The sequence below is a fragment of the Hemitrygon akajei genome, chromosome 18, assembly GCF_048418815.1.
Source record: "Hemitrygon akajei chromosome 18, sHemAka1.3, whole genome shotgun sequence".
Lineage (NCBI taxonomy): Eukaryota > Metazoa > Chordata > Chondrichthyes > Myliobatiformes > Dasyatidae > Hemitrygon > Hemitrygon akajei.
In genome coordinates this window covers 5,061,478-5,088,072 of record NC_133141.1, presented here as the reverse complement: position 1 = coordinate 5,088,072, position 26,595 = coordinate 5,061,478, and the positions used below count along the sequence as shown (strand labels likewise).

Below are 26,595 nucleotides of genomic sequence, written 5' to 3'. Positions count from 1 at the left end.
ATATGACAGCAGGTAATGTTACTGTCTTATAGTTCATAGCTCCATCAACCAGGGTTCAAAGCTGTGGCCTTTACCTTCTCTCTGTAAGTTTATGAGTTCTCCCCAGGCTATATGTTTTCCTCCATTGGTAAATTATTTGGGCTGCTGTGAGTTCCCTCCAAACAAAGGGTGAGTGCTGGCAGATCCTTGGGTTTGAAGGGACTGTTGGAGTTGAGAGATTACAGAAAGAAAATGGGCTGAGAGCTGCCATACACTCATCGGGCTGTGTAACGGTTACTTGAAAACAAACCAAAACCACTGAGAGACTGAGTGAGGGAAATGACACTATGTGACACACTTCCAACTAACTGAGTTCCAAGTTGAAAAAAGTAACTTTGATCCTTTATATGAAACCAGCAAAGACTAACGATCTTATATAGCGATTAAACATACTAACGAAACTAGCATAACAAAAGTGAAATTAATGGAATTAGTGAAATTAACGTTAACAGAATTAGCATAATAAGTGAAGTACACGCAGTTAGTGGTCAACAAAAGGTATCCATTCCCTACTCTCTAACCAAACTAACAGCACAAAGGGTGAGTACGTGACTATACTCATTTACTTCTACAATGCCCAAACCCATGTGACAAATTACTGTGCCCATAATAAAAACACCACACAGACAGAAAGTAGATACATGGCCTGAATGGCCTGTTTATACATTGAAAGGAAAGAAAACGTAATGATTGAATGGTGGAGTGATCACCCCACCAGTGATTCTGTGCTCTGACAATTGGCAGATGGAAACGAGATGGGGGTTTGGGCAACACACACAAAATGCTGGAGGAGCTCAGCAGGCCAGGCAGCATCTGTATAAAAGAGTACAGTGGAAGTTTTGGGCTGAGACCTGGGGTTTGGGGTTAGACGTGAACAGCCTGTGTGTGTCTGGGTCGCTGTTCTATCATTGGACACTGCAATGTTTCCAACACAAACAACTAACAGTCACTAAAGGAACTGCCTCTGGCACCCCCAGCAATGTAACCGAGAACCAGTTCAGTTTTCATCTTCGTTGACATTTTAATTCTGTCTCCCACACACACGCACTCACACATCCCACCTTGCAGCCTCTGCTGTATTATCACAGGCTGCTAAGATGCTGTGTGGAAAAGATGAACCTGTCAGAAAGAACAAAGATAAATCCTTTGAAAATGAAGTGTGGGGATTAGTGGATGTCTCTTCTTCAGTCTGAATCAATACTTAGCTGATTTTCCTTTCAGAGTGTGTTTATTGCTGTTTGTTCTGTGATGATATGTAAATACCTTGGAGTTTAGTGAATTTACTTTGTATAGGATTTGGTAAATGCACTGGCATCTGCCTCCTGCCATTTTCACTGACATCGACTGAAACCCAGCTGGGGGAGACGTGTTAACCTGAGGAGAAAGGCAGATGATTTTCACAACTAGCTGCTTCCTTGGAGATTAGCCCTAATGCCAATTATTTGCTGTCTTTATGTTATCTCCAGTGTGTGCTTAGTAGGCTGCCCAGATGTCAAGGATGGTGACACTGATGTAATTATGAGGGATGAATCCAAGCAATGTAATAAAGGTCTGTCCTGGGACTTGTTTTCAAATCCAGGCTAGAGTGAGGGGAAGAAAGTCATGCTGTCTGTAAAGCCTTAATTTTGTGGTGATGTCACAAGAGGTAACTCTTGTTGGGTGGTGAGAACATAGTGATAAAAAGGAGGGTGAAATGTTGGGCTTCAGAGAGGTCACTTGGCAGGGGCTGTTTTGAAAGCCAGCTCAAATGTTTTGTTCAGGATTTGTGTCCAACATCTACTTAAAAGTGGGAATATGCAAAGGAGGGGTGAATATTAACAGCTGGCTATGTACACTGCTTCCCTTGTTGAATATGTACAGCTGTCAGTCTGTTAGACCTTAGTGCTGAGGGACACATCAAAGCGGAGTGCAGCCACAGCAGTTTAGGATCCTGTCGTCATTCGACATTGAGGAGCTGAAAGAAGTATGTTTTTGAAATAAAGTAGTCACCTTTAGCCAGTATGCATTGGTGCCATCAGGGTAGTGAATTAGTGGGAATGCTCTTGCCTCTCAACCAGACAGTTTTAGGGGCATTGCATTGGCGCTGCCTCTTGCACGCATGCTGAGCTCGTCGACTTCATTAACTTTGCCTCCAACTTTCACCCTGCGCTCAAATTTACCTGGTCCATTTCCGACACCTCCCTCCCCTTTCTTGATCTTTCTGTCTCCATCTCTGGAGACGGCCTATCTACTGATATCTACTATTAGCCTACAGACTCTCACAGCTACCTGGACTATTCCTATTCCCACCCTGTCTCTTGCAAAAAGGCTATCCCCTTCTCACAATTCCTCCGTCTCCGCCGCATCTGCTCTCAGGATGAGGCTTTTCTTTCCAGGACGAAGGAGGTGTCTTCCTTTTTTAAACAAAGGGGCTTCCCTTCGTCCACCATCAACTCTGCTCTCAAACGCATCTCTCCCATTTCCCGCACATCTGCCCTCACCCCATCCATCCGCCACCCCACTCGGGATAGGGTTCCCCTTGTCCTCACCTACCACCCCACCAGCCTCCAGGTCCAACATATAATTCTCCGTAACTTCCGCCACCTCCAACAGGATCCCACTACCAAACACATTTTTCCCTCCCCTCCTCTTTCTGCTTTTCGCAGGGATCGCTCCCTACGCGACTCCCTTGTCCACTCGTCTCCCCCCCCCCCCCATCCCTTCCCACTGATCTCCCTCCTGGCACTTATCCTTGTAAATGGAACAAGTGCTACACCTGCCCTTACACTTCCTCCCTCACCACCATTCAGGGCCCCAGACAGTCCTTCCAGGTGAGGCGACACTTCACCTGTGAGTCGGCTGGTGTGGTATACTGCGTCCGGTGCTCCTGGTGTGGCCTTTTATATATTGGTGAGACCCGACAGAGACTGGGAGACCGTTTTGCTGAACATCTACGCTCTGTCCACCAGAGAAAGCAGGATCTCCCAGTGGCCACACATTTTAATTCCACATCCCATTCCCATTCTGATATGTCTATCCATGGCCTCCTCTACTGTCAAGATGAATCCAAACTCAGGTTGGAGGAACAACACTTTATATACTGGCTGGGTAGCCTCCAACCTGATGGCATGAACATTGACTTCTCTAACTTCCGTTAATGCCCCTCTTCCCCTTCTTACCCCATCCCTGACATATTTAGTTGTTTGTTTTTTTCTCTCTCTCTCTGCCCATCACTCTTTGCCTGCTCTGTATCTCCCTCTGGTGCTCCCCTCCCCCTTTCTTTCTCCCTAGGCCTCCCATCCCATGATCCTTTGCTTAATGGTATTGGTCCATGGCATAAAAAGGCAAGAAGGCTGTGAGTGAACTGCTGACTTTTTGGAGTGAAGGGAGTTTTATTTTACTACTAGGGTTAAAGAGAGGCGAGACTGCGCAGGCGTGTGACGTCAGCCAGTAGAGCGTGAAAGGTTTAAAAAGGCAAGGAATCTTCAATGGTTTTTAATTCGGAGCAAGAAGGCTGCTGAACCACTGATTTTTCGGAGCGAAGGGAGTTTTATTTTACTACTCAGGTTCAAGAGAGGTGAGACTGCGCAGGCGCGTGACGTCAGCCAGTAGAGCACGAAAGGTCTAAAAAGAAGGCAGCCATATCCAGCGGGCAGCATCGGGGTGGGCAGTGGATGAGAAGCAGCAGAGTGGTAGGGCTTTGGCTCAAAGGGCTTAGGTGGTAACGGGACGAGGCGAGGTAGGAATTATGTGTGTGAGGCCAGTTTTCTGTGCTTGGTGTCAGATGTGGGAGGTCCTGGAGTCTCCCAGCCTCCTGGATGGCTATATCTGCACCAGGTGTGTTGAGCTGCAGCTTCTGAGGGACCGAGTTAGGGAACTGGAGATGCAGCTCGATGACCTTCATCTGGTCAGGGAGAGCGAGGAAGTGGTAGAGAGGAGTTACAGGCAGGTGTTCACACTGGGGCCACAGGAGAGAGACAAGTGGGTCACAGTCAGTGGGGGAAGGGGAAGAGTCTGGTACTAGAGAGTACCCCTGTGGCTGTACCCCTTGACAATAAGTACTCCTGTTTGAGTACTGTTGGGGGGGGGGGGGAACAGCCTACCTGGGGGAAGCGACAGTGGCCGTGCCTCTGGCACAGAGTCCGGCCCTGTGGCTCAGAAGGGTAGGGAAAGGAAGAGGAAGGCAGTAGTGATAGGGGACTCTATAGTTAGGTGGTCAGACAGGCGATTCTGTGGACACAGGAAAGAAACTCGGATGGTAGTTTTGCCTCCCAGGTGCCAGGGTCCGAGATGTTTCAGATCGCATCCAAGACATCCTGCAGTGGGAGGGAGAACAGCCAGAGGTCGTGGTACATATTGGCACCAATGACATAGGTAGGAAAAGGGAAGAGGTCCTGAAAGAAGACTACAGGGAGTTAGGAAGGAAGTTGAAAAGCAGGACCTCAAAGGTAGTAATCTTGGGATTACTGCCTGTGCCACGTGACAGTGAGAATAGGAATAGAATGAGGTGGAGGATAAATGCGTGGCTGAGGGATTGGAGCAGGGGGCAGGGATTCAGATTTCTGGATCATTGGGCCCTCTTCTGGGGCAGGAGTGACCTGTACAAAAAGAACGGGTTGTACTTGAATCCGAGGGGGACCAATATCCTGGCAGGAAGGTTTGCGAAGGTTATTGGGGAGAGTTTAAACTAGAATTGCTGGGGGGGTGGGAACCGATCTGAAGAGACGGAGGAAAGGGAGGTTGGCTCACAAATAGAGAAAGCTTGGAGACAGTGCGAAAGGGAGGATAGGAAGATGATAGAGAAAGGACGTGCTCAGACCGATGGTTTGAGATGTGTCTATTTTAATGTGAGGAGTATTATGAATAAAGCGGATGAGCTTTATTAATGACTTATAATTCTAGTCAAGAAGAAAATAAGAGCTTACGAAAGGTTCAAAAAACTAGGTAATGATGGAGATCTAGATTATAAGGCTGGCAGGAAGGAGCTTAAGATTACGGCTGCACAGGTGGAAGGTCAACTGAGGAAGATCTGTACCAGCAAGGCGGCTGGACTGGATGGAGTTTCTCCACGATTACTGAGGGCCTGTGCGACTGAGCTGGGAGAACCACTACAGCGCATCTTCAACATGAGCCTGGAGCAGAGAAGAGTACCCAGACAGTGGAAAACATCCTGTATTGTCCCGGTACCGAAGAAACCACAACCAAAGGAGTTGAATGACTTCAGACCTGTTGCCTTGACGTCGCACGTGATGAAGACCATGGAGCGGCTGATAATACAGAATCTGAGGCCACAAACCAGGCACGCCCAGGATCCTCTTCAGTTTGCGTATAAGGAGAAGGTGGGAGTGGAGGATACTATCATGTATTTGCTGCACAAATCACTCTCTCACCTAGAGGGGGTCAGTTGTGCTGTGAGGATTACATTCCTTGACTTCTCTAGTGCCTTTAACACCATCCAGCCCAAGATCTTAAGGCACAAACTAACGGAGATGGGAGTAGACTCTCACATGGTGGATTGGATAGTGGACTACTTGACAGATAGACCTCAGTATGTGCGGTTGGGAGACTGTAGGTCTGACACGGTGGTCAGCAGCACAGGGGCGCCGCAGGGAACCGAACTCTCTCCGGTCCTGTTCACCCTGTACACATCAGACTTCCAATATAACTCAGAGTCCTGCCATGTGCAGAAGTTCGCTGATGACACGGCCATAGTGGGGTGTGTCAGGAATGGACAGAAGGAGGAGTATAGGAAACTGATACAGGACTTTGTGATATGGTGCAACTCAAACTACCTGCGTCTCAATATCACCAAGACCAAGGAGATGGTAGTGGACTTTAGGAGATCTAGGCCTCATATGGAGCCAGTGATCATTAATGGAGAATGTGTGGAGCAGGTTAAGACCTACAAGTATCTGGGAGTACAGTTAGACGAGAAGCTAGACTGGACTGCCAACACAGATGCCTTGTGCAGGAAGGCACAGAGTCGAATGTACTTCCTAAGAAGGTTGGCGTCATTCAATGTCTGTAGTGAGATGCTGAAGATGTTCTATAGGTCAGTTGTGGAGAGCGCCCTCTTCTTTGTGGTGGCGTGTTGGGGAGGAAGCATTAAGAAGAGGGACGCCTCACATCTTAATAAGCTGGTAAGGAAGGTGGGCTCTGTCGTGGGCAAAGTACTGGAGAGTTTAACATCGGTAGCTGAGCGAAGGGCGCTGAGTAGGCTATGGTCAATTATGGATAACTCTCAACATCCTCTACATAGCACCATCCTGAGACAGAGAAGCAGTTTCAGCGACAGGTTACTATCGATGCAATGCTCCTCAGACAGGATGAAGAGGTCAATACTCCCCAATGCCATTAGGCTTTACAATTCTACCGCCAGGACTTAAGAACTTTTTAAAGCTATTATTAATGCTTTTTGAGATAGTGATTTAGATGCATATCATATTTTTACTGAGTTAAGTATTGTATGTAATTAGTTTTGCTACAACAAGTGTATGGGACATTGGAAAAAATGTTGAATTTCCCCATGGGGATGAATAAAGTATCTGTCTATCTATCTATCTATCTAAGAATGAAATTAGGAGAGCCAGAAGGGGCCATGAGAAGGCCTTGGCAGACAGGATTCAGGAAAACCCCAAGGTATTCTACAAGGATGTGAAGATCAAGAGGATAAGACATGAGAGACTAGGACTAATCAAGTGTGACAGTGGAAAAGTGTGTATGGATCCGAAAGAGATGGCAGAGGTACTTAAAGAATACTTTGCTTCAGTATACACTACGGAAAAGGATCTTGGTGATTGTAGGGATAACTTGCAGTGAACTGAAAAGCTTGAGAATGTAGATATTAAAGAAGAGGATGTGCTGGAGCTTTTGGAAAGCATCAAGTTGGATAAGTCACTGGGACCAGACGGGATGTACCCCATGCTATTGTGGGAAGCAAGGGAGGAGATTGTTGAGCCTCTGGCGATGATCTTTGCATCATCAGTGAGGACGGGAGAGGTTCCGGAGGATTGGATGGTTGCGGATGTTGTTTCCTTATTCAAGAAAGGGAGTAGGGATAGCCCAGGAAATTATAGACCAGTGAGCCTTACAAAAGAGGTGGGGGCGTGGTACTGTTGATCAGAGATAGTGTCACAGCTGCAGAAAAGGTGGACACCATGGAGGGATTGTCTACTGAGTCTCTCTGGGTGGAGGTTAGGAACAGGAAGGGGTCAATAACTTTACTGGGTGTTTTTATAGGCCACCTAATAGTAACAGGGATATCGAGGAGCAGATAGGGAAACAGATCCTGGAAAGGTGTAATAATAACAGAGTTGTCGTGATGGGAGATTTTAAATTCCCAAATATCGATTGGCATCTCCCTCGAGCGAGGGGTTCAGATGGGGTGGAGTTTGTTAGGTGTGTTCAGGAAGGTTTCTTGACCCAGTATGTAGATAAGCCTACAAGAGGAGAGGCTGTACTAGATTTGGTATTGGGAAATGAACCTGGTCAGGTGTCAGATCTCTCAGTGGGAGAGCATTTTGGAGATAGTGATCATAATTCTATCTCCTTTACAATAGCATTGGAGAGAGATAGGAACAGACAAGTTAGAAAAGCGTTTAAATGGAGTAAGGGGAATTATGAGGCTATCAGGCAGGAAATTGGAGGCTTAAATTGGAAACAGATGTTCTCAGGGAAAAGTATGGAAGAAATGTGGCAAATGTTCAGGGGATATTTGTGTAGAGTTCTGTATAGGTATGTTCCAGTGAGACAGGGATGTTATGGTAGGGTACAGGAACCATGGTGTACAAAGGCTGCAATAAATTTAGTCAAGAAGAAAAGAAAAGCTTACAAAAGGTTCAGAGAGCTACGTAATGGTAGAGATCTAGAAGATTATAAGGCTACTAGGGAGGAGCTTAAGAAGGAAATTAGGAGAGCCAGAAGGGACCATGAGAAGGCCTTGGCGGGCAGAATTAAGGAAACCCCAAGGCGTTCTCCAAGAATGTGAAGAGCAAGAGGATAAGATGTGAAAGAACAGGACCTATCAAGTGTGACAGTGGGAAAGTGTGCATGGAACTGGAGGAAATAGCAGAGGTACTTAATGAATATTTCAGTATTCACTATGGAAAAGGATTTTAGTGATTATAGGGATGACTTGCAGTGAACTGAAAAGCTTGAGCATGTAGATATTAAGAAAGAGGATGTGCTGGAGCATTTGGAAAGCATCGAGTTGGATAAGTCGCCGGGACTGGATGAAATGTACCCCAGGCTACTGTGGGAGGAGAGGGGGGAGATTGTTGAGCCTCTGGCGATGATCTTTGCATCATCAATGGGGACTGGATAAGTTCTCGAGGATTGGAGGGTTGTGGATGTTGTTCCTTTATTCCAGAAAGGGAGTAGAGATAGCCCAGGAAATTATAGACCAGTGAGTCATGTCTCAGTGGTTGGTAACTTGATGGAGAAGATCCTGAGAGGCAGGATTTATGAACATTTGGAGAGGTATAATATGATTAGGAATAGTCAGCATGGCTTTGTAAAGGGCAGGTCGTGCCTTACGAGCCTGATTGAATTTTTTGAGGATATGACTAAACACATTGATGAAGGTAGAGCAGTAGATGTAGTGTATATGGATTTCAGCAAGGCAATTGATAAGGTACTCCATGCAAGGTTTATTGAGAAAGTAAGGAGGCATGGGATCCAAGGGGACATTGCTTTGTAGATCCAGAACTGGCTTGCCCACAGAAGGCAAAGAGTGGTTGTAGACGGGTCATATTCTGCATGGAGGTCGGTGACCAGTGGAGTGCCTCAGGGATCTGTTCTGGGACCCTTACTCTTCGTGATTTTTATAAGTGACCTACATGAGAAAGTGGAGGGATGGGTTAGTAATTTTGCTGATGACACAAAGGTTGGGGGTGTTGTGGATAGTGTGGAGGGCTGTCAGAGGTTACAGCAGGATATTGAAAGGATGCAAAACTGGGCTGAGAAGTGGCAAATGAAGTTCAACCCGGATAAGCGTGAAGGGGTTTGTTTTGGTAGGTCAAATATGATGGCAGAATACAGTATTAATGGTAAGACACTTGGCAGTGTGGAGGATCAGAGGGATCTTGGGGTCCAAGTCCATAGGACACTAAAAGCAGCTGCACAGGTTGACTCCGTGATTAAGAAGGCATATGGTGTATTGGCTTTTATCAATCGTGGGATTTAATTTAAGAGCTGAGAGGTAATGTAAGAGCTATATAGGACCCTGGTCAGAACCCACTTGGGGTACTGTGCTCGGTTCTGGTTGCCTCACTACAGGAAGGATGTGGAAGCCATAGAAAGGGTACAGAGGAGATTTACAAGGATGTTGCCTGGATTGGGGAGCATGCCTTATGAGAATAGGTTGAGTGAACTCGGCCTTTTCTCCTTGGAGTGAAGGAGGATGAGAAGTGACCTGATAGAGGTGTACGAGATGATGAGAGGCATTGATCGTGTGGATAGTCAGAGGCTTTTTCCCAGGGCTGAAGTGGTTGCCACAAGAGGACACAGGTTTAAGGTGCTTGGGAGTAGGTACGGAGGAGATGTCAGTGGTAAGTTTTTTTACACAGAGAGTGGTGAGTGCGTGGAATGGGCTGCTGGCAACGGTGGTGGAGGCGGATACGATAGGGACTTTTAAGAGGCTTTTAGATAGGTACATGGAGCTTAGTAAAATAGAGGGCTATAGGTAAGCCTAGTAATTTCTAAGGTAGGGACGTGTTTGGCACAACTTTGTGGGCCAAAGGTCTGTATTGTGCTGTAGGTTTTCTATGTTTTGATCCGAGAAGTGAGAAGGGCAGATTACTGTTCCAAAACAAAAAGAGCAGTACCTACTCCTTGCCATGGTCAGATGGTGACTTTATCTCATGGGGGCATTTGTCAAGAAGACTAGCCCAGTCAGAAGCTTCTATTTGTGCTTTGGGCCAGCCCAGTTCAGTTCTGGGTGTAGTGCTACCCTGTTTCTGCCATTGTAATTCACTTGAAGCTCTTTTTTTTCCCCTGAACAACTCCATGGTTTTATTTTTGATTACCTTTCTCACCTTTCCCTATCTTACTTTCAAGTTTCAATGTCTACAAAGAACTTTAATTTTCACCAATTTTGAAGCTTCTGAACTCTCACAGTGCCTGGATTGGAGTCTCCTGCTGTGGAGAATTGACAAGTTTCTGTTCAAGATTCAAGATTGTTTAAGGTTATTTCCAGTACACAAGTGTAAAGGAGGATGAAATAATTGTTACTCCAGCTCAGATGCAGCACAAAAAAAATCAATAAAAGAAGCGCAATCATGATAAATATAAAAACGTTAGATATCGTGTACACAAAAAAATCAATCTATGTCCATAAGGTGATGCTAGGCACAGGAGTATCTGTACATAAAGTGACTCTGACCGGAAATGATAAAGTAGTGGTGGGGTTAGTGGGTGGAGGTTTTGATCAGCCTTACTGTTTGGGAAATGTAACTGTTTTTGAGTCTGGTGGTCCTGGTGTGGATGCTATGTAGCCTCCTCCCTAATGGGAGTGGGACAAGCAGACCAGGAGCAGGGTGGGTGGGATCCTTCATGGTGTTACTGGCCCTTTTCTGGCACCTTTCCGTATGTACGTCCTTGATGTTGGGCAGGCTGGTGCCGGTGATGCGTTCGGCAGTTTTGACTACCCATTGGAGAGGCTTCCTGTCCACTGCAGTGCAGTTTCTGCACCACGCAGTGATGCAACTTGTCAGGATGCTCTCTACTGCACATCTGGAGAAGGATGTGAGTATAAATGTCCAAAACCAACTCTCTTTTACAGAAAGTAGAGGCGTCGGTGAGCTTTCCTGATTGTGTAGAATATGTTCTGGGATCAAGAGAGGTTGTGCAGGATGTGCACTCACTTGAGTTTGAAACTGCTCGCAGTTTCCATTGCTGTGCTCCCAACATAAAGTGGGGGTGGAACTGGTACGAGTTCTCCTGAAGTTGATAACCGGTATCTCCTTTGTCTTGCTGACATTGAGGAAGAGGTTATTTGCCTGGCACCAGGCCTCAAACTCTTCCACATCCTCTTTGTAGGCTGTCTCCATGTTGTTGGTGATGAGCCCCACCACTGCTGTGTCATCGGTGAATCTGACAACCAACCAAAGCTCCATGATGACAGTGCCTCTGAACTCTTTGACAAAATTACTTTTAATCCACCAGCAGCAGAGATAATAGTGGTGCTCAGTAGACTAGGGATTCTATGGACACCAGACCTGGTGACAGCGACCTGGTCTAGGTGGCTCAGTTAAGAGAGTAGCAGATGCAGACAGTGTGAGATGAAGCAGAAATGGCAGCAAAAGAGCCAAGACACTAGCTTGGCTGAGAGTCAACCTGATGAGACTGGCAATGCCATCACTTTTCCTGACCAATGTCTGCCCGCTAGATAATAAAATCGACTCACTGAGAATGGGAATAAATCCACAGAAAAAGATGAGAAACTGCTGCATTCTGAGTTTCACTGAAACATGGCTAAACAGCAATATGCCCAACTTGTCGTTTCAATTCAACGGATGACTCTGTTCCACAGAGGCAGGAACTCACTGTTGTCAAGGAAATCTAAACAAGAAGGAATCTGTGTGCACATTAATAAAGGTTGGTGCACAAACTCATCTGTAGTTAGCAGCCACTGTTGGTAAACACCACACACCATTCTCATAGATTTGCATTGAATTAACTGCTTAAATCCGAACTTTTCTGCACAAACATGCATGTTAAATGACTAAAAGACAGGGATTTTGTGCAGGTTGAATAGTTAATAGGTTATCTGGACGCAACCAGTATAGGCAATGTTCTTGGTAGCCTGATACATCCCTATCTCAGGGAGAAAGGAGGAACCAGGCACACAGTAACTCAGTATGGGGATATGTCTATAAATCAAATCTGTCATGCAACCCAGATATTGCACTCCCGAAGGACTTAGGAATAATATTTATGCACTCACCAAGATAAGAAAGCAAATGAAGGGCTTTCTTATCTGGGATCCCAGTAACTGTTGTTGTGTTGAACTTGCCATGAATTTCCATTCAAGCAGCACAGACAAAACAGGCATTGGGATCCACATCTTGCCAATCACTTCTCACTTTCTACTAGTGTTATTGGAGGTTCTCATACTCCTGTTATAAATGTCCTTCAAGCTTCTGACATTTATTTGATTATGGTGGACCTTGTATTCTTTGTTTTTGTTCCAATCAGCAGAATTTTTAAGAAGCCATGTAAAATCTTTTCTCTAGATCATACTTCAGTTACAGGAAAAGCTTTCCTTCTGCCTACTGTAGAGTCACTGAATTAAGCATCTGATGTAAAATATACTGGCATGCATCAACTCCAGCTTTCCATTCCACCTTAACCCACTGCAATTTGCCTACCATCGGAACAGGTCTAAGGTCTCTGGCCCTACACTCATCTCTGAAGCTTCCAGACAATACAGCCACCTACATCGAACAATTGTTGATTGACTATAGTTCTGCCTTCAATTGCATTATTCCAAGCAAACTATTCACCAAACTCCAGACCCTGGGAATTAATACCTCCCTCTGCAATTGGATCCTGGCCAACAAACCACAACGAGTAAGGATAGGCAGCATTTACTGTATTTCCATCAGTTGTGGTAGGGCCTGCATGCTAAAACAGGTTACAAATGAAAGTTAGGCAGCATCATTGACAGCAACACATCCTCTTCCTAATGAACTTTGTGCATGTTCTATTCCGGTTTTAAAAAGAAAAGAGTCTGTATATCACAACCCACACCCCCCCCCCCCCAACAGCAGCCTCCCAAAATCTCCATTGTGGGTGTAAAGTCAATCTTCTGGAGAGTGAACCTGCAGAAAGCACCTGGTCTGGATGGTCTTCTGGGCTGTATTCTGCACAGATCACTGGTGGGGTTATTTGAAGACATTTCTATCCTCCCCCTGCTTTCGTTTGTGGTTCCCACCTGTTTTAAGAAGACCAGGGTCATCCCAGAACCTAACAAAAACAAGATAACATGCCTTAACTAATGCTGAGTGGTTCTAATGTCCACCACCATGAAGTCATTCAAGAGGCTGTTCATGGCACACGTGAACTCCAGCCTTCCAGACAGCCTTGAACCAATGAAATTCACCCACGACAGAAACAGGTCTATGGTGGATACCATCTCCCTGGTCCTACACTCTTCTCTGGAGCATCCAGATCGTAAAGACACCAATGTTAAACTATTATTGATTGACTACATTTCTGCCCTTAATACTGTAGTTCTTGGCAAACTCATCACCAGTCTCTGAACCCTGTGAGTCAGCACCTCCCCCTGCAACTGGATCCTTGATTTCCTGGCCAACGGACCACAATCAGTAAGGATAGGCAGCAACACCTCCTGCACAATTATTCTAAACACTGGTACTCCTAAAGGTTGCATCCTCAGCCCCCTACTCTAATCCCTGTTTACTCATGACTGCATTGCCAGATTCTGCTCCAACTCTATTTACAAGTTTACAGTTGATACCACTGCAATGGGCCATATCTCAAATAACAATGAGTCAGAGTACAGGATGGTGATAAAGAGCTCAGTGACATGGTGTCATGACAACAATAGTTCCCTCAATATCAGCAAAACAAAAGGGCTGGTTATAGACTTTAGAAAGGATGGTGGTGTACACTCTCCTGTCTACATCAGCCGTGTTGAGGTTGAGAGACTCAAGTTCCTAGGAGTGAGCATTAACAATAGCTTGTCCCCATCCATTCAGATAGATGTCATGGCCAACGTGACTACTTTATCAGGAAGCTAAAAAATTTGGCATATCCCCATTGATTCTTATCAATTTTTATTGATGTGCCACAGAAAGCATTCTACCTGAATGCATAATGGCTTGGTATGGCAACCACACGTTCTCACAAGAAACTGCAGAGTGTTGTGGACACAGCTCAGCACATGACAGGAACCAACCATGTAGTGGAGATAATACTGTCTTGCATCACAGTCTGGTATGGAAACACAGATGCCCTTGAACAAAAAACCTACAAAATGTATGAGATATGGCCCAGTCAATCACTGGTAAAGCCCTCCCCACCATTTGAACACATCTACAAGAAACAGTGTCATTGGAAAAGAACTTCCATCATCAGGGATCCCCAACACTCAACTAATGCTCTCTTCCTGCTGTTGCCATCCAGAAGTTGGTACAGGAACCTCAGAAATCACACCACCAGATTCAAGGGCAATTATTAGCCATCAACCATCAGGCTGTTGAACCAAAGGGGATAACTTCAGTCAACTTCACTTGTCGTATCATTGAACTGTTCATCTCAGGTTCTCAATATTTATTCCTTATTTAATTATTATTATTATTTCTTTCTTTCTATTTGTGCTTGCACAGTTTGTTGTCTTTTGCATACTGGTTGAACGCCCAAGTTGGTGTTGTCTTTCATTGATTCTATTATGGTTATTATTCTAAGGATTTGTTGAGTATGCCCACAAGAAAATGAATCTCAGAGTGCATATATGTATTTAGATAATAAATTTACTTTGAACTTTGACTAAAATGGAATGAACCAGTGGAGATCTCAATGACCACATTTGTTACCTTGACCAGTCTCTTGATCCCTGTTCTCTGTCTGTTAGTTCCCACCACCTCTAAAACTGCTGTTCATGTTGTTTAAATAAATACAGGATTAAAAACTCTCCAATGCTGGAAGAGACAAGTTAGAGCCCTGCTCTGTGGCAGGCTCCTAACACTGGGATTCTGTGGCATGTGAGATTGGACCTTTGTGAGCACGATTGCCCACACAGCTGCCACTCACTGGACGTTTGTTGTTTTTTGTACCATTTTCTGTAAACTATAGAGACTTGTACGTGAAAATCTCAGCAGATCAGTTTCTGAGATACTCAAAACTGCCCCATCTGCCACCACCAATCATTCCACAGCCAAAGTCACTTAGGTCACATTCTTGCCCATTCTGATGTTTGGTCTGAGCAACAACTGAACCTCTTGACCATGTCTGCACACCTTTATGCATTGACTTGCTGCCACACTATTGACTGATTACGGGTAGATATTTTCACCAATGAGCAGGTATACCAAGTAAAATGGCCACTGAGTGTAAGTGGGCCCTTAGATCTAACAAGTCAATGCTGACTGTTTTGCCCATCGACACTAACCCCTTTTGCCCATATTGGGTTCATGTCCTGCAATACCTTGCCTATTTAAATATCTATCCAAATATCTCTTAAATGTTGTGATTCTGTCTTCTACTGGCTGCAAGTTCCAGATATTAATCACCCTCTATGTAAAGGACAAATTTTCCCATGTTTAAAACTCCTGTCACTCACCTTAAACCTCTGCCCTCTTGTATTTGATACATTTATGGAAAAAAGATTCTTACTAACTACTCTCATTTATGTCTTCTATAATGTTTTATGCCTCTGGTCAATCCTGTGCCTCTTTCACTGCAGAGAAAACAAACCCCTTTTATCCAGTCTTTCCTCAATAGTGAAGTTTTCCAATCAGTAACATCCTGGTGTATCTCCTCTGCACTTGTGACTAAACCCAGTGCAACCCAAGCTTTGACATGACTTACACAAAATTCCTTTCCATGAATGGACAGCACAATTTTTGTACAATTGAAATATTGATTTCTTTACCTAACTACCTCCCACCCTCAAGAATAACCACTTCCAGGTCATTTACATCACTCCAGAGATTTGATTGGATACTTCTTGTGTCAACTATTTCCATACCAGGGCTGCACATGACGTCACCATTCTCTGGAATAGTACAAGGAACTTGGGCTACTGTTATGGGAGGCTACAGTTGTGGGTCATAGGATGAATTGTGAACCTGAGACAATGTGGTCTTCCCAGGCAATGTCCGACCAAGATGCATGCCATGTTTATGAAGTATGTATCCATTTACCTTGGTATGAAAGAAGTTAGCCTACATTTCTTGGTTTTCTCGCTTTACAGTTGGAGTGGGATCACGGATTAGCAGAATGTGGAGTGAAATAGTAGACACTACTTTCTACTGCACACTGCTGATTGGCTCCCTTTGTGTATCAAATTGACAAATATCAGTCCCATTTTTCCACACCCTGGTCTGCTCACTTTGTATCACGTTCAGTATTTGCAAGCTCTTCCCACCGACGTAATGGCAAAGTACCAAGGTTGCTTTGGTCTACTTCACCAGATCTGTTCATTCTTAGTCTCAAATTTGCAATCTCTGGTCCTCAGAGTATTTTCATTTCCCACAATAAGCAAGCTAAACAAGTTACCCCACTACATGTTGTGGACCAGAAACCTATTTAAACATTAAGTTTCAGAATAAAGCCTTGATGTCAACTGGATTTTCTTTCTGCAACGAGGCCTGAAGCCTATTCAGGAGAAGGCTGAAGTCATTGCATCTAATCACAAAGCTGGTGGTGGCTTCTATGTCAGGAAACTGCTGGAATGGATTGCATGGCGACTCTCAACCATATTGATATTTTCATGAAGCGATTTGTTACCATTCCGCGGGAGCCATCTTTTTAAGTTATGGAAGGTGTCTGGCTCTGTCCCTAAGCTAGAGTTGTGCTTCCCAGCTGTTGCAGGAACACCTAACAGAATGGGTGTCTATGAACCATGACAGCAGGAAACAGGGTGATTTCCCACTTGTGTTCACAGTATCTGAGAGAAGGTCATCTGATTCCAGCTGGGAGGCATGGTAATGGTAAGATCACAATTCCCTGAATAAGTAATTCAAGCCTCAGTAACAGCTTGCTTCTTTGCAAATGTTACAAGAACTAATTATGAGCAATTGATTGAGGTTAATTAAAGTTAGTGAAGGCATCTGATAGTCTTTCACCATTTCAGTTGTGGATAAAGAGGAAGGGAATTAAGCAGTGTAATTGAGACCTTGCCTGAAGGCAGAGGTCGGATCTGAGTTATGGCAGCAGATACTTTAGTATAGAGCACATATGAAATCTACATTGTCTTCATTTGAACCAGCACTTTAATTGAAATTCATCCTGATTCCCCAATGGCAAAGTGACAGGGTCCTCGAGCTGAATGTTTTGCTGATTGTTTCATTTTTTTACAGGAACGCTTCCAGGCAAAGAATCCTCCTCATGCTTACATCCAGAAACTAAGGAGTTTCCTGGACCAGGGTGGAGTCAGAAAGGTAAGATCCCAGAGATCTAGGATGATTTTACTTAAGCAAACGTTTCAACCAATTGGTGCAGATGATGCCTGAAGTCGTAAGTCTTGGTGGGAATTTGTCCATACAGTAGTTTTTCTGAAAGCATGTGTACAACTGGCCAGAGTTCTTGCAACCTCAGAAGTTGCACAGAGGTTTTCAGAGTGCCTAAGCCATCTCCTTGTCCTTCAGACTTAAATCTGGATATGAGATAGCTAAAGGAATCTGCCTTGTCCATGTGAGGTCTTCAAATCCTAAAGCATGACTAACATACTCCCAGAGCAGAACTGCAGCAGAGATCTGACAGTCTCAAGTCACAGGTTTCTCCTTGACCCATGGTCTGGGACCTCCTGTTACTCTATCCAAGTGTGGAACTTGATCAATGTTCCAGCAGTACAGTCTTTCCACTGAAACTGTTTATGCACCTCACTCACCTGAAGGGGTGTGGCAACTGAAAGATGAAGTGTGTAACATAAGAGCATAATCTTGCAAGGAGACCAGTATTCCCTCTCATTCTGTGTCTGCCTCTTCGAATCAGTGTAGAGAGGGTATTGCGCAAATTACGATTCAAAGACGTTAATGCAACAAGGCTTTTGGAATGTTTTGGTCCCTGTATGATGGTAGGGTGACTTTCTACTCTAAAGTTGCTTCTCATTTTCTCTCTCATGTCCTCTGCTGTAGTTCAAGAGACGAGTGCAGGAGTCAACCCAGGTCCTACGAGAGCTTGAAATTTCATTGAGAACTAATCACATTGGGTGAGTAATGCTCCCAGACATTTTTAAAGCAGAGCTGTACTATGCTCTGGCATGTGTTTGTCTGTACTTGTGATTCACAAAAGATTAAATCCAGGTACCAGCAGACAAGATGGAAAGCCATTGAGCACCTTTATACACCTCCATCATAGCTGGTTGTCATCACAACTTTTGGCCCTTTGCACAGAACAGCCAGTCAACATTAAATGCAATCTTTCATTGTTGGCTTTGGCTATATCTGGGAGGTGGGGAGCATGTGTGAGGGAACTGGGATAGAAACTAGCCATTCTCTGCAAACAAGAGCCAGTTTGCAATGGCCATTCCTCATTATAACAAAGGAAGCAATGGGCAGGTCAGGCAGCATCTTTGGAGGGAGAGACAAATTAACATTTCAGGTTTATGATACATCATGAACCGTTTCTTGTAGATAGGAGATCATACTTTCTTCCTCAGTTAGGTCAAGTGTGTAGGGAGGATCCCTAAACAATGAGGCAGCCGGCATCTAGTTCTACCCCAGCTGCATGTGCGGGAGGATATGGGCTGGTGACAAGCTATGATTGATTCCACAGTCCATATTTCTGCTGACATTCACTGTCAGAGCTTGCATTTTAAGAATGGCTTAGCTCCATGGGCTGTGCGGATGGCAGTGTGGTGGTGCAGCAATTTACCCTGCTACCTCACAGCCTCATAGACCCTGGGGAAAATAGCCTCTGGCTATCCACTCAATCCATGCCACTAATCTTCTTCTACATCTCTATCAAGTCACCTCTCATCCTCCTTCACTCCAGAGAGAAAAGACTTGTGAGACAACTGTGAGGGGATCTATGTACATGGACCCAAATGTCTTTCTGTTCTTCTACACTGCTGAGAATCCTGCCAGTAACCCTGTATTCTGCCTGCAGATGTAGCCTACCACTGTTTGAGTTCCCAAAGTGCCTCACCTTGCCCTTGTCAAGGTTAGGTTCCATCTGGCAACACTTTCTACCTGATCTATATCCTGCTGTAGCCTAGCTTTGGGCAACCATCCTCACTATACAGCACCACCATTTGTTGTGTTATTGCAAACTACTAACCATTCCTCCTACATTTACATCTATGTTGTTAGTGTATATCACAAACAGCAGAGATCTCAGCACCGGCCTCTGCCCTACACCATTGGTCATAGGCTTCCAATCAGAACAACCTTCCAGAAACATCACTAAGCTCATCTTGGATGTCGTATGCCTTAACTTTCTGGGCCAGTCCACCATGTGTATCTTCTCCCTTGACTTCAGGTGCTATGGTTTCCTCCTACGTTCCAAAGACATGCTGATTGGTAGTTTAGTTGACTGCAACTTGCCCTGAGGGTGTATGAATCAAATGGGCCTGGGGGAATTAATTAGAATGCAGGTAGAATAAAATAGTATTCAGATAGATTTAGTGTAAATGTGTGGTCAGTGGTCAGAGTCAAATATGCTGCTGTGTGCTAGAAGTATTAGATTTCTGAAGCTTAATCTCAGCTGTCTTCTGAGTGTGGCTGTCTGGCATACTTGAACCATGGGAGCATTGAAAGTTTAGGATTCCAAATCTGGATGTGTCAATATTTGCTCAACTCTTGCTCTTCCCATGGTGTTTCGGGGATCTTTCCATTAAGGCAGGGGTTCCCAACCTTTTTTATGCCATAGACCCTTACCATTAACCAAAGGGTCACTGAACCCCAGGTTGGGAGCCCTTGCATTAAGGTGTTGCATCATGCATTAAATTTGATTAACTGTTAACTTTTTCTTTTCTCATAGTTGGGTACAGGAGTTCTTAAATGAGGAGAACAAAGGGCTGGATGTGTTGGTGGAGTACTTGTCCTTTGCACAATGCGCTGTCACGTAAGTACACTGAGGACGTTATTTTGTTTACTGACTACAATCTAAAACTCAGCACATTTGTAATGTTTTCAAAACACAGGTAAAACATGAGCATTCTGTCTCACTGGATGAAATATCAGACACAGTATCACCCTACTTCAAACTGTCCGAATCTTTGGAAGTTAAGAATTAAAATGCAAAATTAGGATTGTTGTTTTTATCCTTAAGAGTCACTGAATTCTACAACTGGGAATGGGACAGAAGTGAACAATGGTGGTGAAACAATTAGTTGAACATTTGAAGAGCAGAGTAATCAGGGAAATAACTGAATTTAGGTCATGAGAAGATTTAGAGGGAGATTGGCCAATGCCTACTGGAGTTCGGAAGGAAGAGAGCTGATGTCACTAAGTTACAGGACTCTGACTGAGATTGGCAGAAGCTGCCAGTCTATTTTCTGCATCACATAATCTCAGGATAAAGTGTCAGCCATTTATTGGAGAAAGAGAGACATTTCTACGCACCAACTTTTGTAGATCTGTGCAATTCAGAGAGTTGCATATGCATGGCCTTTGAACATTGAGGTTGAAGTCCATTTTGGACATTAAGGGACTCAGAGGACAAGGCAGGAAAGCAGATGTGTGACACAGCATCTTCTTTCATCTGACTTAGCGGAGGAGCAAGCTCAGGAATGCACGTTGACTCTTGTTATATGTTAGCATCCCTGGCAGCTGCTTGGAGTTGATCTCTGCAGAAATGAGGGTTGCATTGCCTTGTTGCACCAAGTCATCTCTTTCCATCTTTAACAAAATAGTTTCTGTTGCAAGGATACATATCAATTCAATAATTCTTGTTCTGTATTTTAAGGTTGTGACTGTGCCAGTCCTTAGTTTTCGATGCAGCATACCTGACAGAGGCTGGCTAGGTGTGCTCTTTGGCTCTCTAGCAGCAGTCACATTGAGAAAAGACAGAGTGACAAGCTACGAGTTGAACCTCTGTGGCTTGGGTGTGTCAAAGACTGAGATGTACCTGTAAACACAGGCCTCAGAGTGGGCAGGTTGCCAAGCCCTGTTTGGTTTGACATCTACTGAGCCAGCTCCATTTTTGTCAGTTCTGACACTATACATAATGGTTATGATTTCTGAAAAACATACAGTCACAAATTAAAAAATAATGCAACCCAAGTCCCTGAGTGGTATGACTATAGATTGATGGTAAGTTGTCCTGGTCCAGCTTGTTCTTCCACAAAGTGAACACTGGAGGGCAGCACCGATGGGCGAGGCCAGTCCCCAACCAGGTATGCAGTCCAGTGTGCCTGTCGAGGCCTCTGCTTTATCCCACACTGGCTCAGCTGCCTCCACCCCTGGGCAACTGCCCCACCATCTATCTCCCCAATAAACCAGTGAACCAGACTTGCAGTATTCTACATTACCAATGTCCAACAGGATCTTGGAATCACAATAAAAAATGTCCAAGACAATTACACCATGCGCCACGTGGCACAATGGTACTCAACAAGTCCAGGCGACAACACAACGATGATACGCAATAAGTCCTGCTCCATCACTATTGAATAACACACTGATGGGATAGTCCTGCTGTACTTGCTGTTCTTACTATCCAGCAGTGACCTGCAATCATTAAAAAAAACATGCAAGATGAACGAGTACATCTGTGATTGGACCCGGAGAGTCCGCTGCAAAATGAAGTTGAATCAGAAGCAAAATCGGAATTAGGGGCAGAAGCAGTTCCTAAAACATTGACTGTGTGTCTTCAGGCTCCTGTACCTCCTGCCTGTTGGTAGCAATGAGAATAGGGCATGTCCTGGATGACGTGGGTCCTTATGATGGATGCTGCCTTTGTAAGACTATAAGATATAGGAGCAGAATTAGGCCATTTGGCCCATGGAGTCTGCTCCAGCAATTCATCATGGCTGATCCAATTTTGCTCTCAGCCCCAATCTCTTGACTTGCAGTGGCCCCTCTATACCAGACAGCAATGCAACCAGTTAGAATGCTCTCTATAGTACCCCTGTAGAAATGAGTGAGTGTCCTTGGTGACATACTGAGTCTCCTCAAACTCCTAATGAACCACAGCCGCTGTCATGTCTTCTTTGTAATTGCATCACTATGTTGGGCCCAGGATAGATGCACAGAGATGTTGATACCCAGGAACTTTAAACTGCTCATCCTGTACAGTTCTGATCTATTGATGAAGCATCCTGCTGAAGGGTCTTGGCCTGAAACATCGACTGTACTCTTTTCCATAGATACTGCCTGGCCTGCTGAGTTCCTCCAGCATTTTATGTGTGTTGATTGTATGATGAAGACTGGTGTGTGTTCCCTCAGTTTCCCCTTCCTGAAGTCCGCAATCAATGACGTGGTCTTACTGATGTTTAGTGCAATGTTGTTGTTGTGACACCACTCAACCAGTCTATGTTGGTACTTGTGACAATAATAAACCAAGACTTCAGATGAAAGACTGAAGTATGTTTTGATAGAAAATATATATTTTTTTAATTCATTGTCCTCATCTAGTAGCTCATGTCAGAGCTTAGATTTAAGGACAGTAACCTCAACATCAGGCTCCACGTCCTCTAATCTTATCTGGCACCACTCCCAAAATATAAAAGATTAGCTGATACCTATCAGTATTCAAATAGCAGGGGGGCCTTTACCATCCAAGGCAACACACACCTTTTCTCTGCAATGCAGAAACAATATATTTACACAGCAAATAACACAGATTCTGTTATACTAACACTCTGAGCAGAAGCTAGACCTGCTTCTCTGTGTTTTATAACAAGTATGGCAAAGCTCAAGTCTGGTCCAATGCCCCATAAATAAAGAGCACCTGAAAATACCTCTGGCCATTTTTCAGGCATCCAGTGTAGCTGCCAACATCAACACTTAAGGGCCTAACTCCCATTTCAGGACCCATCATGTAAATGGGTGGTGCCAGATTGGCACTGCTCAACATTCCTTTTGTTGTTGGACCCTCATTAGTGGTTGTCACTGGGAAGTAAGAAGGTTATTACTTTTTTATATTCAGCAGGAGAAAGCATGCTTCTACAAGCCTCACAACCTCCTTGTGTCTTGGCCTGGTGTTACTCTGGGAGATGCTTCATGATGGTGGAGATTCTTTATTGTATCTGGCCAAGCAACAGGCATCAAATTCAATTACAAGTTTAATTGTCATTCAACCATACATGAATAGCCATGAATACAGCCATACGAAAAAGTGTTCGTCCGGGGCCAAGGTGTCAACAGTTATACACAGCTAGAGGCACATATAACACATAAAAGAGAGCAGTAAACATAGAGTCACACAAAAAAATATAGACTTAAGTCCCTGAGTGACATGTCCTGTAAATTGATGGTGCTTCAGTGTTATTGGCAAGAACAAGTAGTTCTCAGTCATCCGCAGATGACCATACACATCCACGCATGTAATTCAACCTTGTCATTCCACCCATTGAACACTGGATGGGAGGGGACAGCCCCCAACCCAGCATGGATTCTGTGCTACACAGCCTCCAGCGTTTCCTCTTCTGGACTGGTGCAACAGGCAAGCCCACGGCTTGAGGCCCCGTCCTCGCTACAATCGAGGCCACGCAGTTCCCCTGCCATCTGTCTCCCCATTAAAGGAGGGAAACAGACTTGCCAATATATAATAGTATTGTAACAGGTGTCAGTAACTGGACTCCCTTTATTGAGTAAAGTGCCAACTACATTGGAAGTTTTCAGGACTGTAGTATTCTTATTATAGTGACTCAGTATTCCTGTTGTCATTTCTTGGTTTCTTTAATATCTCCAAGCTTTTGAATTGCATTCTGTGACGGCTAGATTTTTCATTATTATGGTTGTACTCCATTCCTGTACCACTCCAAATTCCATTGGTTAGTTTATATTTACTGTATATTCTCAGTTCTGTTCCCTATCTTGGCTAATGGCATGAAATTAGTGAGAAGAGACACTGAGTGACTGGAAGCAGTGGGATTAACCATTTTTTCTTTTCTTTGCATGCCAGCTGGCTCATCTTGATCACCTGAGATCACTGAGTCAGCCCAGGTCAGATGGGATCTTGCTCTTTACATAGAAATTTACAGTATATTACAGGCCCTTTGGCTCACAATGTTGTGTCGACCATGTAACCTACTCTAGAGACTGCCTAGAATTCCCCTACTGCTTAGCCCTCTATTTTTCTAAGCTCCGTGTATCTATCTAAGAGTCTCGTAAAAGACCCTATTGTATCCACCTCTACCACCTTCGCTGCAGTGCATTCCACACACCCATCAGTCTGTGTGGAAAAACTTGCCTCTGACATCCCCCTTGTTCCAACTTCCAAGCACCTTAAAACTATACCCCCTTGTGCTAGCCATTTCAGCCCTGGGAAAAAGCTTCTGGCTATCCACATAATCAATGCCTCAAAAAGAGAAACATTTTGTGTTATATTAACATGCCACATACTTCTGGTAGACACCATTATGGAGATTTAAGAGACATTGTCCCCTCTTGCTTTGCTCTCATATTCTTCAAGCTCCCATTAATCCCATGCTGCTGCTACACTTGCACATCACTTACTTCTTCAATGGCAATGAACACTGAGCAGATTTGGCCCTTGTTCTTTTTCTTAGCCCCTGCATGTTTCCAGTTAACAGAATGGAAGTGTAGCTGAAATCACTACTCAATAACTAACAATCCTGAGACTGCATTTAATATCTACATTAGTAGCGAACTTATCAAGCACAGCACAGAACAGCCATACCTGGGATCACCTTTGGCAGTCTGACATAGTTGGAAAGTACGTGGGGCACCCTTACAAAACATACCAATGCGGTAGTTCCTTCAAAGATGAGTTTTTCCATGTAAGGGTGTATGAAAGTGCTGCATTGTTCCAAAGGTTTAAAGTGATTTTTAGATATGTGTCAAAACATTTTGTTTTGAATGCTGTTGCTTGCTTTTATTCCTTGCACAATTTGTGTTTTTTTTTTCTTTCTCTGCATATTGGGTGTTGGTCTTTTTTAAAACTGGGTTCTTTCGAATTCCTTGCTTTGTGTCTGCCTATAAGTAGACAAATCTCAAGGTTGTATAATTTACATATACTTTGATTAAAAAAAGCAAGTACTTTGAACAAAATTGTCTTGAAGTTATGAATGTAATGAGAAACACGTGGCAGTTGTTTGTTGTAATGGTCAAGGACCATATTGGCTGTTTTCCTTCCACAACAACCTTCGTGTAAATGATGCTAACAAGACCCTGGGGTAAATTGCTATTCAGAGGCACATCTGCTTCTGGGAGGATGAGATTGGCAGAGAGGGATGGATAAGTGAAGAAATGTAGTGCCTGGAATCTAGGGGAGGGTTGACTGAAGAATGGTCTGTTAGCTCATGGGTGAACTATCAGGTAAATGGCTGAGTTTGGGTGATTCCATTCTTTAGAGGGTGTGGACTCAATGGGACAGGGCTGATCTAGAGTTGAAACCATCATTCTACTCAGAGCATTGAAACTCTAGGACTGTTGGCAAGTTGGAGGTCAGGTCAGGGTTTCGGAGCCTCAGAACGTTGGAAAGTCAGGAGCATGATTAGTTTGGTCGCATAGGGACTGGGAAAGATGATGGATGAAGCAAAGCAAGGGACTTATCTTTCCAGGGTACCAATCCAGTGCGATGTTAGTAAAATATGATCATCCCTAACGCTCTGAAAACAGTAAAGTTATATCATCCTTTGCAAGACTGAATGGCTGATATGAAGATGGCATTTGGTGCACAGGGGTGGGCCACAACATAAAATGCAATAATTCAGAAATAACTGTGGTCCTCAGTCTGGGTGAAGGACACACTCAGTAACCATAACATTGAAAAAAATAATAGAGCTGTCTGGATTAGAGAGCATGTCTTATGATGATAAGTTGAGTGAGCTAAGGCTTCTGTCTTTGGAGCGAAGGAGAATGAGAGGTAACTTGATAGAGGTGTAAAGATAATAAGAAGCATAGATCAAGTGGACAGCCAGAGACTTTTTCATAAGGCAGACATGGTTAATATAAGAGGGCACAATTTTACGGTGATTGTAGGAAAGTATAGGGAGACATCAGAGTTAATACTTTTACACAGAGCGGTTGGTGCATGGAACTTACTACCAGGAGTTGTGGTAGAGGCAGACACATTAGGGACATTTAAGAAACTCCTAGATGATAGAAAAGCAGAGGGTTATGTAGGAGGGAAGGGTTAGATTGATCTTAGAGTAGGTTAAAAGGTTGGCGCAATATTGTGGACTGAAGGGTTTGTACTGTGCTGTAACGTTCTATGTCAGATAGCAAAAGTTTTTATAAATATATAAATCAGAAGAGGGTGGCTAAAGTCAACGTAGGTCCCTTGGAAGACGAGAAGGGGAAATTGATATTGGGTGATAAGGAAATGGCTGAGGCGTTGAATTACTATTTTGTGTTGGTCTTCGCGGTGAAGGACACGTCTAATATACCAAAGATGGATGTTATGGACAAAATGGGAGGCGAGGACCTCGATAAAATCACTGTCACTAATTAGATAGTGATGAACAAACTAGAGGGCCTGAAGGTAGGTAAGTCCCCTGGTCCTGATGGGATGCATCCCAGGGTGCTGAAGGAATTGGCAGAGGTTATAGTAGATACGTTGGTAATCATTTATTAAAACTCTCTAGACTCTGGGCAGGTCCCGGCAGATTGGAAGACAGCAAATGTCATGCCACTTTTTAAAAAAGGATGTAGGCAAAAGACAGGCAACTATAGGCCAGTTAGCTTAACATCTGTAGTCGGGAAAATGCCTGAAGCTGTCATTAAGGAAGAAATAGCAAAACATTTAGAAAGGAGTGGT

The 26,595-nt window shown here is 44.2% G+C and overlaps 1 protein-coding gene across 6 annotated transcripts in view; it reads left to right on the top strand.

The window, feature by feature from the left end:
- Nucleotides 1-26,595, top strand: part of fmnl1a (formin-like 1a) — a 226,604-nt gene that overhangs the window by 109,697 nt on the left and 90,312 nt on the right. For all 6 annotated transcript variants that reach the window (XM_073070697.1, XM_073070696.1, XM_073070692.1 and 3 more), the window contains exons 3-5: nucleotides 17,064-17,144; nucleotides 17,841-17,914; nucleotides 19,687-19,770. In XM_073070697.1, coding sequence (XP_072926798.1) covers nucleotides 17,064-17,144; nucleotides 17,841-17,914; nucleotides 19,687-19,770 — 239 coding nt within the window. The remainder of the gene's footprint in view (nucleotides 1-17,063; nucleotides 17,145-17,840; nucleotides 17,915-19,686; nucleotides 19,771-26,595) is intronic.